The following is a 16,096-nucleotide window of genomic DNA, read 5'->3' as shown; positions in this document are numbered from 1 at the left end:
ATGTGTGGGACTTTCGTCCTGGGTGTCATAGGCCGGCCTGAGATGCCTAATTAGCCCCTGGGCGCTGCCACCGTTCCCGCTGTGTTTCTTTTTCGTTGCTCGCAGTTGGAGCAGGGCTGGGCTGCTCCCCGCAGAAAGATTTGTTTCCATGTCTGTCTCTGTTGGCTCTTTACCCTACTTGAAGCACATCTGGAGAGGGCTAGTGGTATTACTTTGCATTGCACGTGAGTCTCCGACTTGTACTGCGGACCTCAATGTGTGATCTGACGTGTAGCACATTGGAGGGGGTGTCCTCTTTGCAGCACAGGATTTGTTACACTGGACATCAGGACCAGGGAGAAGTGCTACTTGGGGTGATGCTCTGCGAGGGTAACCCGGCCATTGCATCATTCTGGTCTACCCAGATTCTGTAACTTATCATAAACTAACTTTTGATTTTGAGCCGGGTACTGCTGGTGCGGCCCTCACAGCATGGGAAGAACACTCAGGTTTATACACTCTGCAGATTACATCCTGGACGTGCAGCTTGTGTGTGTTTGGTGGGAGCAGCAGCTGTTGCCTGAGGCATTACTTTCACTGGCTGCAGGGGGTCACCCGCAAGGGAGAGCGGTGCACGGCCTTATTATGCGGTGCATAAGCGACGTTCATGACGTTTCTCGTTCCGAGAGTACTGGATTCATTCCAGATGGGGTCCTTCACCTCCCCCAGGCAGCCATACCTCAAAGGAGAGGGAGAGGTGTCTATGTGGTGGGCAAGGGGGTAACATGCCCAGTCATGTGGTCATGTCCATTAGCCGCACTATCATCGTGCAGGCCGACAGTCATTGAACTTTGCCAAAGTATACTAGACTTCACTAACAACATTTTTGGAAGGACTTAGAAAATTCTGATTTGCGGTTTGATTGGCCCTTTCAGATACCACACTTTACCCAAATGCCAAGCTAAACCCTGGAATGTCTGTCCGCGGGCTGCAGCAGGCCAGGAGAGAAGCAAGACTCTCTCCTCCCAGGGGGTTTGACTGTGCCGTCAGCTTTGGCCACTAAATACACCCCAAAGGCGAGGCCTATTAGGTATTCCAATGCTTGTTTTTAAACTTGAAAACACTCGCTGGGCAATGATTGCACCTCTTTAGTGCCAGTTTAACATCCAAATATAGCAATAAGCAACAGAAAGGTGTGCAGTCCAGCTTTGGAAAAGGCCTTTCACTGTGCGGCAACATGTTTCATCGCATTTCTAGTAACTCTTGAACCGTTTGAGCTAGAAACAACTTTTGTTTTTATGCTACATTCTGTAGATTATGCAGCAGATGATGGATTATGTAGCAAATGCGGAAAATCTATAATCCTCCGAAAATTGCTGCACAATCACATAATTCCACTGGCCCTGATCATACCATACCATACAAATAACAGGTCATACCATACCATACAATGACAAACCATACCATAACGTAGCATGAAAGGCCATATCATACCATACTGTACCATACCATACTTTATACAATGACAAGCCATACTATTCCATACCATACCATGACAGGCCATAGGATACTGTAACATACTATACTATACTATAGAATCACCCCCACATACCATACCATGACATGATAGGCCATATGATAGCATACCATCCCATAGTATAGAATGACAAGCATACAATACCATATCATACTGTACAATGCCAGGCCATGCCATACAATAACAGGGCATAGCATTCCATGCATATTATACAATGACAGACTATGCATACTATGCCATACTATACAATGGCAGGCCATACCATACAATACAATGACAGGCAATACCATATCATACTATATAATGGCATGCCATACTACCCCATACTATCCAATGACATACCATACTATACAGTACAATACTATGCAATACTATACAAAGACAGGCCATTCCTTATAATTGCATAGTATACAATAGCAGGTCAGGCCTACCATGCATTTCTATACCATACCACTCTATACAATGACAGGCCATACCATACCTCACCATACCATAACATTCCATACAATACAATGGCAGGCAAACCATATCCATGGCCACTGGAATTATGCAGTTGTCTGCTGCATAATCTGCAGATTTTAACAAAAAAATAGTTTCTAGCTCAAACAGTTCAAAATTTAACAAAAATATGTTGCTTTGACACATGTTGCAGCGCAGTAGAAGGATATTTAAAAAGGTTCAGTAGTTGCTTATTTCTATATGTGGGTGTTAAAATGAGGAGCAACCGATGCCCAGACAGGGTTAACAAGTGTAACAAGCATTTGCAATGCAATAGGACTCTCATTTACTTGAGACCTATTGCATTGGAAACGGGAGTGCGGGCGTTCGAGTGTGGGCGGGCGCGAGAAGGCACGAACAGGAGTGCATGGGAGGGGTTGGGGGCCCAAGAAGTCACAGACTTTGGAAGGGGGGAAGAAAATAGTGTTTGGAGTAAAGGAGCCAGTAGCCATGGAAGGATACAAATGACAACATGGCCATCATGGGGAGGGACTATCAAGCCTAAAACCAATCGGAAGGCAGCATTTAGGACCTAAGATTTTGAAAAAGGTGGGTGGAGAGTGGGCTGAGCTTCCACAAAGCTTCCACGCTATACTGAATACTGCATGCCTCGCAAAGCGAGCAGCGCATGCGCTGCAACACTAGACTCAACCTAAAAATGGCAAAATAACTAAGCAATTCTATCACAAAATATGCCCCATTACGCTGCATAGTTTGCCTTCCCTGCTGCATAATTTACTTAACCCTGTTGCATAATTTGGCCATCCCCTGCCGCATAATTGCAGTTGCCTTCACCATTCGATACCATACCATACAATGTCATGACAGGCATATTATACCATACCATACTATACATGACAGGGCAAATCATGACATACCATACTAAACCATGACAGTTCAATAGCATGCCATACTATACAATGATAGGCCGTACGATACTATGCCATACCATACTATACTATACAATTGCAGGCAATACCATGCCATACAATACGATGACATTCCATACCAGACCATGGCATATAATGAACACCCATGCCGTATCATAACATGATAGGCCTTATGACACCATATCATTCCATACCATGCTATACAAACATCCATGATGCACTGGGCCAGGGACAGACTGATTTGCATATAGCCAGGTTCTGAGCTGGGATGGTGCAGTGAGATAAATAACGGTGATGGATCAAGCCCTGATCTTTGGACTGGGTAAGAGTGGTCTGCTTAATTCAGACACTCTGTTCATCACCACCCCCTTTTCTGAATCGTTTTTGGCCACTATAGATGTGGCAGGGTATACTCAGACATGAGTCCCTTTCTCACTGCACCATCAGGATTCAAGCAAGCCGGGCCGAAGACGGCTGAAATGCCAGAAACCGGTCCCCGGTAGCTTGTGTTCTTTCTGGTTAAGAATTGGCTTGGTAGTTTAGTCTGCCCTGTTCCCATGATGCACTGGGCCAGGGACAGACTGATTTGCATATAGCCAGGTTCTGAGCTGGGATGGTGCAGTGAGATAAATAACGGTGATGGATCAAGCCCTGATCTTTGGACTGGGTAAGAGTGGTCTGCTTAATTCAGAAACTCTGTTCATCACCACCCCCTTTTCTGAATCGTTTTTGGCCACTATAGGTGTGGCAGGGTATACTCAGACATGAGTCCTTTTCTCACTGCACCATCAGGATTCAAGAAAGCAGGGCCGAAGACGGCTGAAATGCCAGAAACCGGTCCCCGGTAGCTTGTCTCCTTTCTGGTTAAGAATTGGCTTGGTAGTTTAGTCTGCCCTGTTCCCATGATGCACTGGGCCAGGGACAGACTGATTTGCATATAGCCAGGTTCTGAGCTGGGATGGTGCAGTGAGATAAATAACGGTGATGGATCAAGCCCTGATTTTTGGACTGGGTAAGAGTGGTCTGCTTAATTCAGACACTCTGTTCATCACCACCCCCTTTTCTGAATCGTTTTTGGCCACTATAGGTGTGGCAGGGTATACTCAGACATGAGTCCCTTTCTCACTGCACCATCAGGATTCAAGCAAGCCGGGCCGAAGACGGCTGAAATGCCAGAAACCGGTCCCCGGTAGCTTGTCTCCTTTCTGGTTAAGAATTGGCTTGGTAGTTTAGTCTGCCCTGTTCCCATGATGCACTGGGCCAGGGACAGACTGATTAGCATATAGCCAGGTTCTGAGCTGGGATGGTGCAGTGAGATAAATAACGGTGATGGATCAAGCCCTGATCTTTGGACTGGGTAAGAGTGGTCTGCTTAATTCAGACACTCTGTTCATCACCACCCCCTTTTCTGAATCGATACAAACATCCAAAGCATACTATAGTATACAGTGACATGCCATATTATACCATGACAGATCACATGATACATACCATACTGTACCATATCATACCATACTATACAATGACACACCCTAATATACAATGACTGACCACACTGTTCCATACTATATATTCAGATGCCATACCATACCTTACTATAGGATGTATGAGTGTACGCCGCGTACCGTCACGCACCATGGTTTTACAACGCGTCCCTTACAACGCAAGTCGTTACCACGACTTGCGTTGGGGGCGCGGATTGACAATAGTATAATTTACTATTCTAACACCAGTCCCCGTGAAACACTAGGGAAGGTCTTGAAATGGTAAATATACTATTCTTAATCCTCTAGCGCCCTCCAGCGCAAGTCGTGGTTACGACTTGCATTGTAACGGACGTGTCGTAAAAGCACTGCGGAGTAAAATCCGCGCCATAAAGGATGTTCCCCCTTACTATACAATGAGAGGCAGTGAGATGCAATACCATACCAAACCATACCATACCATACAATGACAGGCTATACCATGTCTGTCTAAACAGTGACAGCCCATACTATACCATACCATTCCATACCAGACAATCGCTTATCATACAATTCCATACCTTACCATATCATACCTTACTATGCAATGAAAGACATATCATACCATAGTACATTATGACAAGCCATAAAACAATATGCTATACAATGGCAGACAGTGGTATACGATAACATACTACACAATGACAAGCCATGCTATAATATACTGTACTCTGCTATACAATGACAGATCATACCATACCATACCATGACAGGCCATACCATACCATACTGTACAATACCATATTATAACAGCTGATACAATACCATACAATACTATACGTTGATGGGTCCTACCATGGCATACCATACTATACAATGTCAAATCATACCATACTATAAGATGATAAGCCATACTATACTATACTATACCATGACAGGCCATACCATATTGTACAATGACAGACCATACCATGACAGTTCATACCATACCATATTGTACCATATTATACCATACTATACAATACAATGACAGGTCATACCATACTATACAATGAAAGGCCATATCATACTATATAATGCCATACAATACCAAACAATGATAGGCCATTCCATACCACACCATTACTATACCGTATTATATAGTGACAGTCTATACAGTACCATATTGTGCAATGAAATCCCATACCATATACAATGACAGGTTATATCATACCTTACAATGACAGACCATGGCATACCATACTGTATCAAGGTATACTATGCCAGACCCTACCATGCCATTCTATGCAATTATAGGCCATAACATACCTTATTTATACAATGACAGCCCATTTTATACCATGCCTGCCATAACAGGCCATACCACACTGCCCTATACAATGGCAGACTACTCCACCCAATGCCATACCATACTACACTTTCTAATGACATATCATAGCATACCATACCATACTATACAATTACAGACCATACCATATCAGACCATACCATACTATACAGTGGCAAGCTATACTATACCATACCACAGTATACAATGACAGGCACTACCATACCACACCATACAACACTATGTAATGACAGGCAAGACTGTACCAAAGCATATCAGACCATACCATTCTATACAATGACAATCTATACCGTATCATACCAAGCTATACCATGCCATTCTATGCAGTGACATGCCATACTATACCATACAGTGACAGGCCATACCTACCATCTACGGTTAGGGAGGGTACCTGGACCTTCGACTTCAGCGCCATGAAACCTACGGGTGTACGTGCGCTATATAGATCAATATTAACATAACATAACCATGCTATATAATTCCATACCATACTACACAAAGACAGCCCATACCATACTATACCGACTGTACCATACCATTAAAGTGCATATATTATGTTTTGTTCCTAATGAAGGTCAGTTTACAGTTTCTACTTTTAAAAAATGTATGTCAATTACATATGCCACAAATTAAAGATACATCAGAATTTTCCAACAGCATTGGCACCTCCAATCCCTCACGACCGTCCAACATTCTAACAATCAACATTCCAATCCTATGTCTTTACAAGATGATAGGACCACAATGCAACACAAAACAATACCATACAACAGCAGGCCATACTATAGTATACCATACTATATTATACAATGACGGGCCGTATCATTCTGTACCTTACCATACTATACAATGACAGGCCATACCGTACTGTACAGTACCATGCTATATAATGACAGGCCACACAATAGCATGCCTTACCATACTATATAATACCATACCATACTGTACAATGACAGGCCATGCCATACCATACTATACAATGACAGGCCAGACCATACTATACAATGGCAGGCCATACCCTATCATACAATGACAGTTCATATTGTACTTTATGAATTTGACCCAAATCTCAAATTTAGAACGATCCTTACATTTCTCCTGGCATTTTTTCACTGTAGACCTCGTCCTAGAATGGCACATGTAGGTATTATAAATCATGCTCCGGGACACTCTGTATATGAATGTTTTAGAGCTAGATAAGAAAGCCCAAATGAATTTAAAAAAGGATAATCAATCTTGTCTCAACATTTCACAGCCCAGATGTCTAGCGCCTAGAGTAAATGTTTTGCACACAAAAGATACATGTGCTCACTCACCCCTTCACTGACATTAAAGTTCAGCCACTAGATGGAGCGCATCACTTTTCGATGTCTTCTTTTAGCCTATAGAGGGCGCGCTTGTTATATTATGTAATTTGCAATGTGCTGAATGAAGTTAGCACATAACTATTTCATACACCATATTTTAGAAGCCATTAGAGGCCCGTTGTGAATGCAGAGGGACTAACATCACCTAGTTAACCCTCATTGTGAGTAACGTAAGGCTCACCAGTTGTGCAATTTGCTTCTCTCTGTTTTGCAGGACACACTGCGGGACTGCGCCGGTGACGACCGCAGCTGCCTGAGCAACCTGCAGTTCATCTCGCCCCTTTATTTCGTCAGCTTTGTTCTCACTGCCCAGTTCGTGCTCATCAACGTAGTGGTGGCGGTGCTCATGAAGCACCTCGACGACAGCAACAAGGAGGCGCAGGAGGATGCCGAGCTGGATGCTGAGATTGAGCTGGAGCTGGCCCATGGTCTCTGCTCTCAGGGAAGTGGCTCGCCCGGATCCAGTGGGGACACTGGTGGCCGGGGAGGCAAGCCGGCGACAGAGGGCCACTGCAGCCTGAAGTGCTACTCTCCTGCCCAGGTAGGGATCTGGTCAGGTAACGCATCTGATAGCAACGTGTCCGCGCTCTTAGAGGAATCTTGCACATGTGATGCCACGTGCATCTTATATCCCTAATTTAAGGCATCGGGGGCCTCATTCATGAGCCCTTGCGTCACTTTTACGCCGCCGGTGCGTCACTTTTTGTGTCGCACCAGTGGCGTAAAAAATGCTCCTTGTTGCGTCATGTTTACAAAGTGACGCATCTAGGTAGATGCGTCACTTTGTAAACCCCTGCGCCACTTTATACCTGGCCAGGTATAATGTATGCAAGGGGGGCGTATTGACGCAAGGAAGGGTCGTAGAAGTGACGCAGTTAAACCTATGAGATTTCACTGCGTCACTTTTAGGACACCGTTGCGTCAAAATCCTGCGCCTGCCTCACAGCAGGTGTAAGACTGACGCAGGCCCTTTCACATGGGGCTTGCCCCATGTGAAAGGACGCATTGCTGGAATTGCGTCACTTTTGTGACACACTTCAGCAATGCGTCACTTTTGCCCTTACAGATACGTCGGAAATACTGACGTATCTGTAACTCCTTGCGGCATGATGTGTCATACATTAAATATGCCGCATCAGGAATGTCGCAAGGAGTGCAAACTGAGAAGTGATGCATCGCTGCTTTCACGCAGCGATGCGTCATTTCTCATAAACGAGGCCCCCTGTATTTAAGCTCACATGATGCTGTTAGGTAGGCCCAACATTTTGTGATGGATCAGATTTTGTTGTATAACCAACCAAATCTGTGTACTTAAAATGCTTAACTTGTACAGAGTTCTTCATCTGGAACTTCTGTAGAGAAAATTTACAATTTCCCAACCTTTCTTTTACTTTCTCTCCACATCCCTCCCCGGCTTTAGGAGAACCTATGGCTGGACAGTGTGTCATTGATAATCAAGGACTCGTTCGAAGGAGAGCTGATGATCATCGATAACTTGTCTGGCTCGGTCTTCCATCACTACTCCTCTCCAGCCGCGTGTGAGAAGTGCAACCACGACAAGCAGGAGGTAAAATTATTACTACATGGCGCATGGATTCTGGATTCTCTGGGTGTCAGGAGGAACAAGTTGCAGAGAGCAATGTACTTGACAATTTTGATTATTGAGAAGGTTCGGGATTATGTAGATTCACTGCAGGATTATGCAATAAACACAAATTCAGTGGAGTGTCACTCTTTCCCCAATAATGTCCTTAAACACTTCAATTGAGTCTTCATCATTTCCCACCACTGGCATGCAGTTAAGTAGACCATTTACCTAAGAATAAAGGTGCTGTCACAGACAAAGGATCAAATCCTCTGCACAAGCTCACATCTCGTCAGCATTCGTGCCAAAACTAAACATACATCTCCCCTGTCAATTTAGTAGCTGATGACAGAGCCCCAAGGAGCCTAAAGTTGTAGGTTGAAGAAGAATCTCAAGGGGAACAAACCAGATGCATAGGTCTGGACAGCTTTGAGAGGCTATCAGGTTCTCACTAAGGGATGTTTCTTCTCCTCTCCCAAGGTGCAGCTGGCTGAGGTGGAGGCCTTCTCCTTAACTTCAGACAAGTCATCCTCGGCGCTGACTGATGACCTCAGCCTAGACGATCACAGCCTCTGTCAGCTGAACAACAAAGATGGCAAGGTATAGAGACATCTGCCATAATAGCGTCTGTATGAATTTTATTTTTTCTATTACCTCATCCCAGGCAGTCCCTCATAATTCTCTTTTTCCAGCTACAACTAACAGGTTGGAATGCAAGATCCCTGCATACCATATTTCCCTATAAAGTCAGGCTATAGATTTATGGAGCTGCACTTCTTAACTCTGCAGCCCCTCTCACAGCCTGGCGTCCTTTGTAATGTCGGTCTGTAGATTGATGCACCAGTCTGTTACCTACATTCCCAGCCACACCTGATAATCCTGGTTATGTCAAAATCAATGCTTATGTCTCTTACCTGCACAGCACACTCTCAGACACTTAGTGCGCACAATAATGTTGATCCATACATTGGTTCATCTCTCCCTGTTAATCACACAACCACTCTTCCAAACCGAATGTGCCTGTTGTTTTTGGTTTTCAGATTGGTGCAACTCTCCCTGTCAAATGCACATCTCCCTCTCTCAAACCTGGCATCCCGGCATATGAAGATCTCTAGAATGTTGCATTTATCAGTGTTATGTTCACAATCCCTTCTCACAAGCCTTATTACACAGTAATGTCAGTCTGTAGAATGGTGGATGTGCCCAATATCTGCTCAATACACCGAATGACAACATAGTGCCCTTGGTGATGTTGGCTTATAGGTTGATACACACGTCTATATCCTTTGAAAGTGAAGCCCTCCAGACCTGATGCTGTTAGTTGATGTTAATTCATAAACTGATAGAACTATCCTGACTGAGAGGCTGGCCTTGTTTTAAATAAGTGGGAGAGAAATGGACATGGTCCATTGGATGGACAACAATAGAATCTTTGAAAGTATGTATGGCTATGTATAAGATTGATGACAAAACCCCGAGCAAATATGTACCTCTGAATGGCATTTGAAGCATTGAACATATTGGGGTTTTACATGACCATGAATGAGATGGACACTCCTTGAAGTGCTAAGGAGATATGAGCATTATGGGAAGGCCAGCACTGAACATGTTGACGAGGTATATACAGCCATGAATGGGATGGAAACATTGGAAGAATTGAGGTCCATGAACACGAGTGGCAGCGCCAACACTGGACCTGTTGAGGGTGGTACAAAACTATGAATGAGAAGGATACCATAGGAAGCATTGAGGAGGTGCATGCTTTTAATAAGATGTAAAACAATTTCAGGAGGGACATGCATAACTATGAGTGGAATGTCCAGCATTTGAAATGTTGAGGATATACATAACAATGAATGTGACAGAGAACATTGGAAGTGCTGAGGAGGTACATGGGCTTAAGTCAAAAGGACAACACTAGACGCCTTACAGTCGTTGAAGAGTCGCATGGTATGACTGAGAAGCTTCATGACCAGGAAAGAGATCACAATACTGCAAGTGCTAAAGAGCATTAGGAACATAAATGTGGTGGCCAGCACCAGATGCATTCAGATGTGTTCTTCTAAAGGGGATGAACAAGTGGGAAAGCATTTGAGAAGCATTGCATCCATAAGTGGGATACGTTGGGAACTCTGGAGAGAAATATCACAGTGGGATAGACTGCATTGGACACATGTGGTAGGTCTAGGTGATGGGCAGCATTGAAGGAAGTGAGGAAATACACAAGCGGAATGGACCCTGGAAGCTTTGATGAGCACTAGATGTACTGAGGAGCCTTGTGATCGCGGATTGGACATGCTGGGAGATACATGATGAAGAATGGGATACAGACACTGTAAGCACTGAAGGGCGCTAAGGTGTAAATGGGAAGTAGAGCTTTGAAAACTTTGAGGAGCTATATCACTATGAATAAAATGGACAACTTCGGAAGCACTGAGGGAAGAAACAGGAAGGGCAGAATTGGAAGGAGACAAAAGAGAAATAGATTATATGTGAATGCGTTGAAGAGATACAAGGCCATAACTGGGTTTTTCAACAGTGGAAGCATTGAGGGACATTGTAATAATGAGTGGGATGTACAGCAATGGAAGCTTGAAGGGGGTATATGCAAAGCTTTAAGTGGGCAGGGTCGCACCAGCAGTTTTTTAAAGGAGGCCTTGAAACGGGTCTCTATTTTTTGCCCTGGCACAGGCGGTCTGTTTTTTCCGGACTGCAGTGACAGGAGTCAAATCGATGTGTGCATGCTCACACTGCTCACTTCTCACTAGTTGAAACGTTACAGCATGACGTCATGCGAGGAGAGCATTATAGAGGAAGGGATCCTTTAAAGAGAGTCATTTTCTCTCTGGATTTCCCTTCTCTTTTTGAAACGCAGGAGCAGCAACATGGTTGTGGTGTCACCAGGGCTTTAGGTTGAAGCTTTTTCAATATTATATAAAACAAGCCGTAGTTGCCTTTTATTTATCTTATGCAACTAACAACCATTGACAAAGCCAATAGCCCTGACTTGTTGTAGGTATGATGTTACTAGTTGTATCATATATCTGATAGAGACTACTAGCCGCAGATTCCTTAACGTAGAATTATCCCCAGGCATGAGACTGGATCAAGAAAAAAATGTGTTTCCCAGCATCTCTGCGCGCCGGGGGGGGCGGTGACGCGTGACTCCGTCCTGACGTCATCCGCGGGCATGACATCAGCGAGGACACATAAGCCCCACCCCGGCGCGCTGACATCAGTTTTTTCCTTTTCCCCATGCAATGCGGATCTGGTTTGTGCTCTGGGCCTGTTTAGGCCTTTCCCTTCGCTATTGCGTTGTGATTTGTGGGAACAGTGTGCGTATGAAACGTGTTCGTCTTGTGGACACCTGATGTCGGCGATGGACCCTCACCTCATTTGTGTGTGGTGTTTGGGGGAAGATCACGGCTCCACTGACTGCGAGGCGTGCCAAAGGTAGAAGTCGAAGTCGCCAGGTCGGCTTCGTCACCTCAATCAGCTTCTGCAGAAGGTTTTCGAAGCAGCCGTCATCGTCGTCGCCCTCGTCCCTCTCCTGTGCCCCAAAAGCGTTGCTCCCCTGTCTGTAAATGTCGTAGTTTGTCCACGAGGGCTGGTTTCTGGCCTGTTGGGGAGGTGGGCTCTCCGCGGCGGCTTTGCAGGCCCGCTGGCTCCTCCTCCTCCTCCTCCTTTCGCTCCTGGGACATCAGCGGATCCCTTGCGCAGTGCGGGGCCTTCCGAGGCGTCGCCGGCGACTCCGGTGCCGACTGGTTCAGATCCAGGCTTGGAGGATGTGGTGCCGTTGGGGTGCAGCACTTCGGGGGTCCCTCCTTCGGAACACGGCGCATCGGCTTCGCTGCAAACTCCTACGGGAGTCCCTGAGGTCGCCGGGGCTCGGGTGGCATCCCCGAGCCTTTCTTGGCCCTTTGACAAGGTGATCCTGTCTAACATCCCATCATGGGTCGAGGCTGGCGGGAGACCCCTTCTCTGGGCCCCTCTCATCCCTCTGTGCAGGCGGCCGCCTCGTCGGAGGTCAAGTCGGCCTTGACGGCACCACAGGGGTCGGCGGACCCCTCTCGTCCCCTCATGGGTCGAGGCTGGAGGGGTCTCCCTGTCCTACCCGGGTCCCTCTCGTCCCTCCGCGCAGGTGGTTGCCACGCCAGAGGTTGAGTTGGCCTTGGCGCCACCATGGGGGTCGGCGGGCCCCCCTGGCCCACTAATGGGTTGAGGCTGGCGGGGGGCTCCTTCCCACTCCCCGGGTGGCCCTCGTCCCTCCACACAGGCGGCCGCCTAGTCGGAGGTCAAGCCGGCGCCGTTCCAGCGCCGTCCCTTAGCCACCTCGGCTCCGGCCCGCCCCATTGTCTGGCGCTGTGTAATGTGGCGGAGGCCTGTCCGGCGTCTCCGGTGGCGCTGGACGACAACGATACCCTGCTCCAGGTTGTCGATTCTATGGCACCGGACAGGCGTCAGGTCGTGGATTCGTCATCGGACGTTCCCTCTTCGGTGCAGGTTGGGTGCCTGCTGCCGTCGTCCTCATCGGAAACGGGCTGCCGTGTCGTGGCTTTTTCCCCGACGTCATCCAAGGCCGGCTCCTCACCATCACCGCGGGCACGGTTTTCGCCAGAGGAACCCCAGGTCCCCCATTCCTCGGCGCCTCTTTCTCCCTTCCGGAGCTGGCCTTTCCCCACTCCGATTGGCTTAGGGGATGGCCACCTTAGCTTTCAGCCGTCGCCAACAGAGGAGCTGCTTTCCCCACCGCAGGGCCCTACGGAGGCGGTGGGGCCTTCGCTCATTCTGTTTCCACGGCTGTGGGAATTCTGCGCATGGGTGATCCGGCTGCTCATTTCTCCGCAGATCATCTTTTGGAGGTTCTTCACCAGGACTCTGGTGGGAGGGAGCTGCTGCTTCCCTTTGAGGTCTCACTCAGTTCTTCTCTGATGGGGGCTTGGGGGTGCCCCGCCACGGGGGATCTGGTGGCCCAACACCTTCTGCACGGGCACCGTCCAGGACCGCGTAACCCGGTGTGCCTTTCCCTCCACCCCTCTGCCAGTGGGCCCCTTTTGCGGACTGCCTTTCCCTCCCTGCCTTTGCTGTTGTCTCCACCATCACGGGAGGCCCGTTGGCTGAATTCTTAATATGTTTGCCTCGACCAGTGGGGCCCTGCGGGCCCATAATACTTTGTGTGTTGGCTAGGGTCACCTCTTGCTTGTGGGACTCGCCGGAGTTCCCTCGGATCTGCAGCTGCTCAGGAGGGTGCTGGTGTTGACATGTGGCACTACGCGCTAGATGGCCGGGAGCTGGCGGCGTTTATTCTTCACTCCGCACTGGACATCTCGGAGATGCTTGGTCGTCCCATGGCGTCTTCAGTTGCCCTACGCCACCATGCTTAGCTTCGGGACAGTGTGTTCCCAGAAAATGTTCTGGAACGGCTGGTGGATCTTCCGTTCGATGGCACTCTTTTGTTCCACTCCCCGGCAGACTCGGCCATCCAGAGGTTCTTGGCGGGGCTTCGGCCTCCTCCTCCTCCTCCTTCTCCTACCCCTCAGTGATCTGTAGGTTGATATGGTTCTTGGGAGTTGTTCTTTCGTTTGGGCGGGTCGCCCCAGTTGTGCGATCTGTTTGATTCATATGCCTACGAGTCCTCTTCTATTGGGACTGTGGCACTGTTGGCTGCTGGCAGGCCCTTTTGGCTGTGTGTTTTTGCTTGGATTATCTGCACCGGGTTGGCCCTGAGATTAGGCCTTCTGTCATTAGCTTTTGGCTGCTTGACAAGCCTTCTGCTGGGCTTTTTACCCATGGTTCTTTCTGTTGTCTTCTGCTGTGGAAGTTTCATCCTAAGAGGGTTCCACTGTCTTGGGACTAGCATACTCAGGTGGGGTAGCGGTAGCTGTTATATAGCTTGTTCTGTTCTTAGAAGTTGTGGTCACCTTCGAGTCTCTGCTCTCACTGGCGTTTAAGTACGTTGCAGGTGCAATTCTCTTCTAGGGAGTTGGAATGCCTTTGGCAGCACCCTGGGGTACCCTTCTCTGGGGTCGTTGCGCTGTTGCATGGTCTGCCCTGCCGTCTGCGGTCTGACGTCATGACTCTGGTTCCATGTCTTTTTGTGTTGTGTGTGCGGACCCCTTCCTGAGGTGTGTCCGGGGCCTTCTTCGCCTTCTGGCTCTCTGTCTTGGGGGCTGAGAAGGATTTCTGTTCCTCCCTCTTTCAGGCGCACCCTGCCCGGTCTTCCTGGGTGTCCCTGGGCTGCTCTTTCTACTTCTGCCTGCTTTCTTGCTGTAGGCGCTGTTCTGTCTGGTCTTTTGACTTCTACCTGTGGTAGGATCAGCTGCCCTCTTCGCGGGGTATGTTCCTGGGGAGAGGGGACTTGTCTTCTTTCTGCCTCGTCTTCTTGGCGTCTCTGGGTGGATCTTCTTCCTCTTCCTTGCCTTGGCCCTAGAAGGAGGTTTTTGTTGCCTGATGTAGGCGTGGGGTGCTTCGGCCTCCTCTTGCCTTGCCCCTGTTTCCTCTGCGGAGTGTGAAGGGGCTCCCTCCTCCTTTCTTCTTTCCGCATCCCCCTTGGGATTGGTGGTGTTCTGACTGTAGGGGTTCCCCTTGCCTGGGGAAACAGGGCTCCTCGCCCTGCCCTTTGGACTCGTCCCCTATGGACACTCTGTTATGTCCAGGCTGGTGGGGTCCTCTCGTAGACCCTCCTCCCCCGTGGGTATGGCTAGTGTATCTATTCTGCGTTAAGGAATCTGCGGCTGGTAGTCTCTATCAGATGTACAAGTTACTTACCTTCGGTAACGATGTATCTGGTAGGGACGATTCTAACTTCAGATTTCTTCACGACCCACCCTTCGTCCCCGTTCTGCGAGAGCTTTTAGCTTGCTCTTCCGCACTCGCCTGCCTCTGGGTGCCTTGTCTTCTGCGAGTGCCCTCTTTCACTCCTCCCTAGCGGGATGCTTGTTGGTGGGTTTGCATCCAATGCTCCTTTCTAGTACGTGACTGGTAGGTTCATGGGTGCTCCTGCGTCCCTACACTCTGCTGCTTCCAGTGTGGGGCCTTCTCCTATTTCCCCTTCCTTTTTTAGGTCGAGCCTGGGAACACGCATCCGAAGGATGCGGTCCAGGTGGAGAACTATAGCTAGCTGACTCGGGGGAATGAAGGACAAGAAACTGCCACGCGCTTCTCTCCGGCTGGATTTCACTGCGTGCACGCGCACCCAGACTCACGCATGCGCACATACACATACACATACACATACACAGCCACACGCATACACAGGCCCCCCCCGCCCCCGCACCTACACACACACTAGCGCACCTACACGCACACACAGAGACCCCCCACACACACACCAGCGCACCTACACACACGCACGCACACATACAAAGACCCCCCTCCCCCCGCCGCCGCCGCAATCGCACACATACACATACACACACACACACACCAG

The 16,096-nt window shown here is 48.2% G+C and overlaps 1 protein-coding gene across 1 annotated transcript in view; it reads left to right on the top strand.

Moving 5' to 3' along the window:
- The window catches only part of CACNA1I (calcium voltage-gated channel subunit alpha1 I), a 52,083-nt gene that overhangs the window by 15,806 nt on the left and 20,181 nt on the right, over positions 1–16,096 (top strand). The window contains exons 2-4 of the mRNA XM_086963469.1: positions 7,297–7,623; positions 8,503–8,649; positions 9,148–9,267. Of these exons, the coding sequence (XP_086819595.1) occupies positions 7,297–7,623; positions 8,503–8,649; positions 9,148–9,267 (594 nt within the window). The remainder of the gene's footprint in view (positions 1–7,296; positions 7,624–8,502; positions 8,650–9,147; positions 9,268–16,096) is intronic.

Source organism: Lissotriton vulgaris, chromosome 1_1, assembly GCF_964263255.1.
Source record: "Lissotriton vulgaris chromosome 1_1, aLisVul1.2, whole genome shotgun sequence".
Classification (NCBI taxonomy): domain Eukaryota; kingdom Metazoa; phylum Chordata; class Amphibia; order Caudata; family Salamandridae; genus Lissotriton; species Lissotriton vulgaris.
The sequence above is the reverse complement of the archived record's forward strand: the minus strand, read 5'-3'. Positions and strand labels throughout refer to the sequence as shown.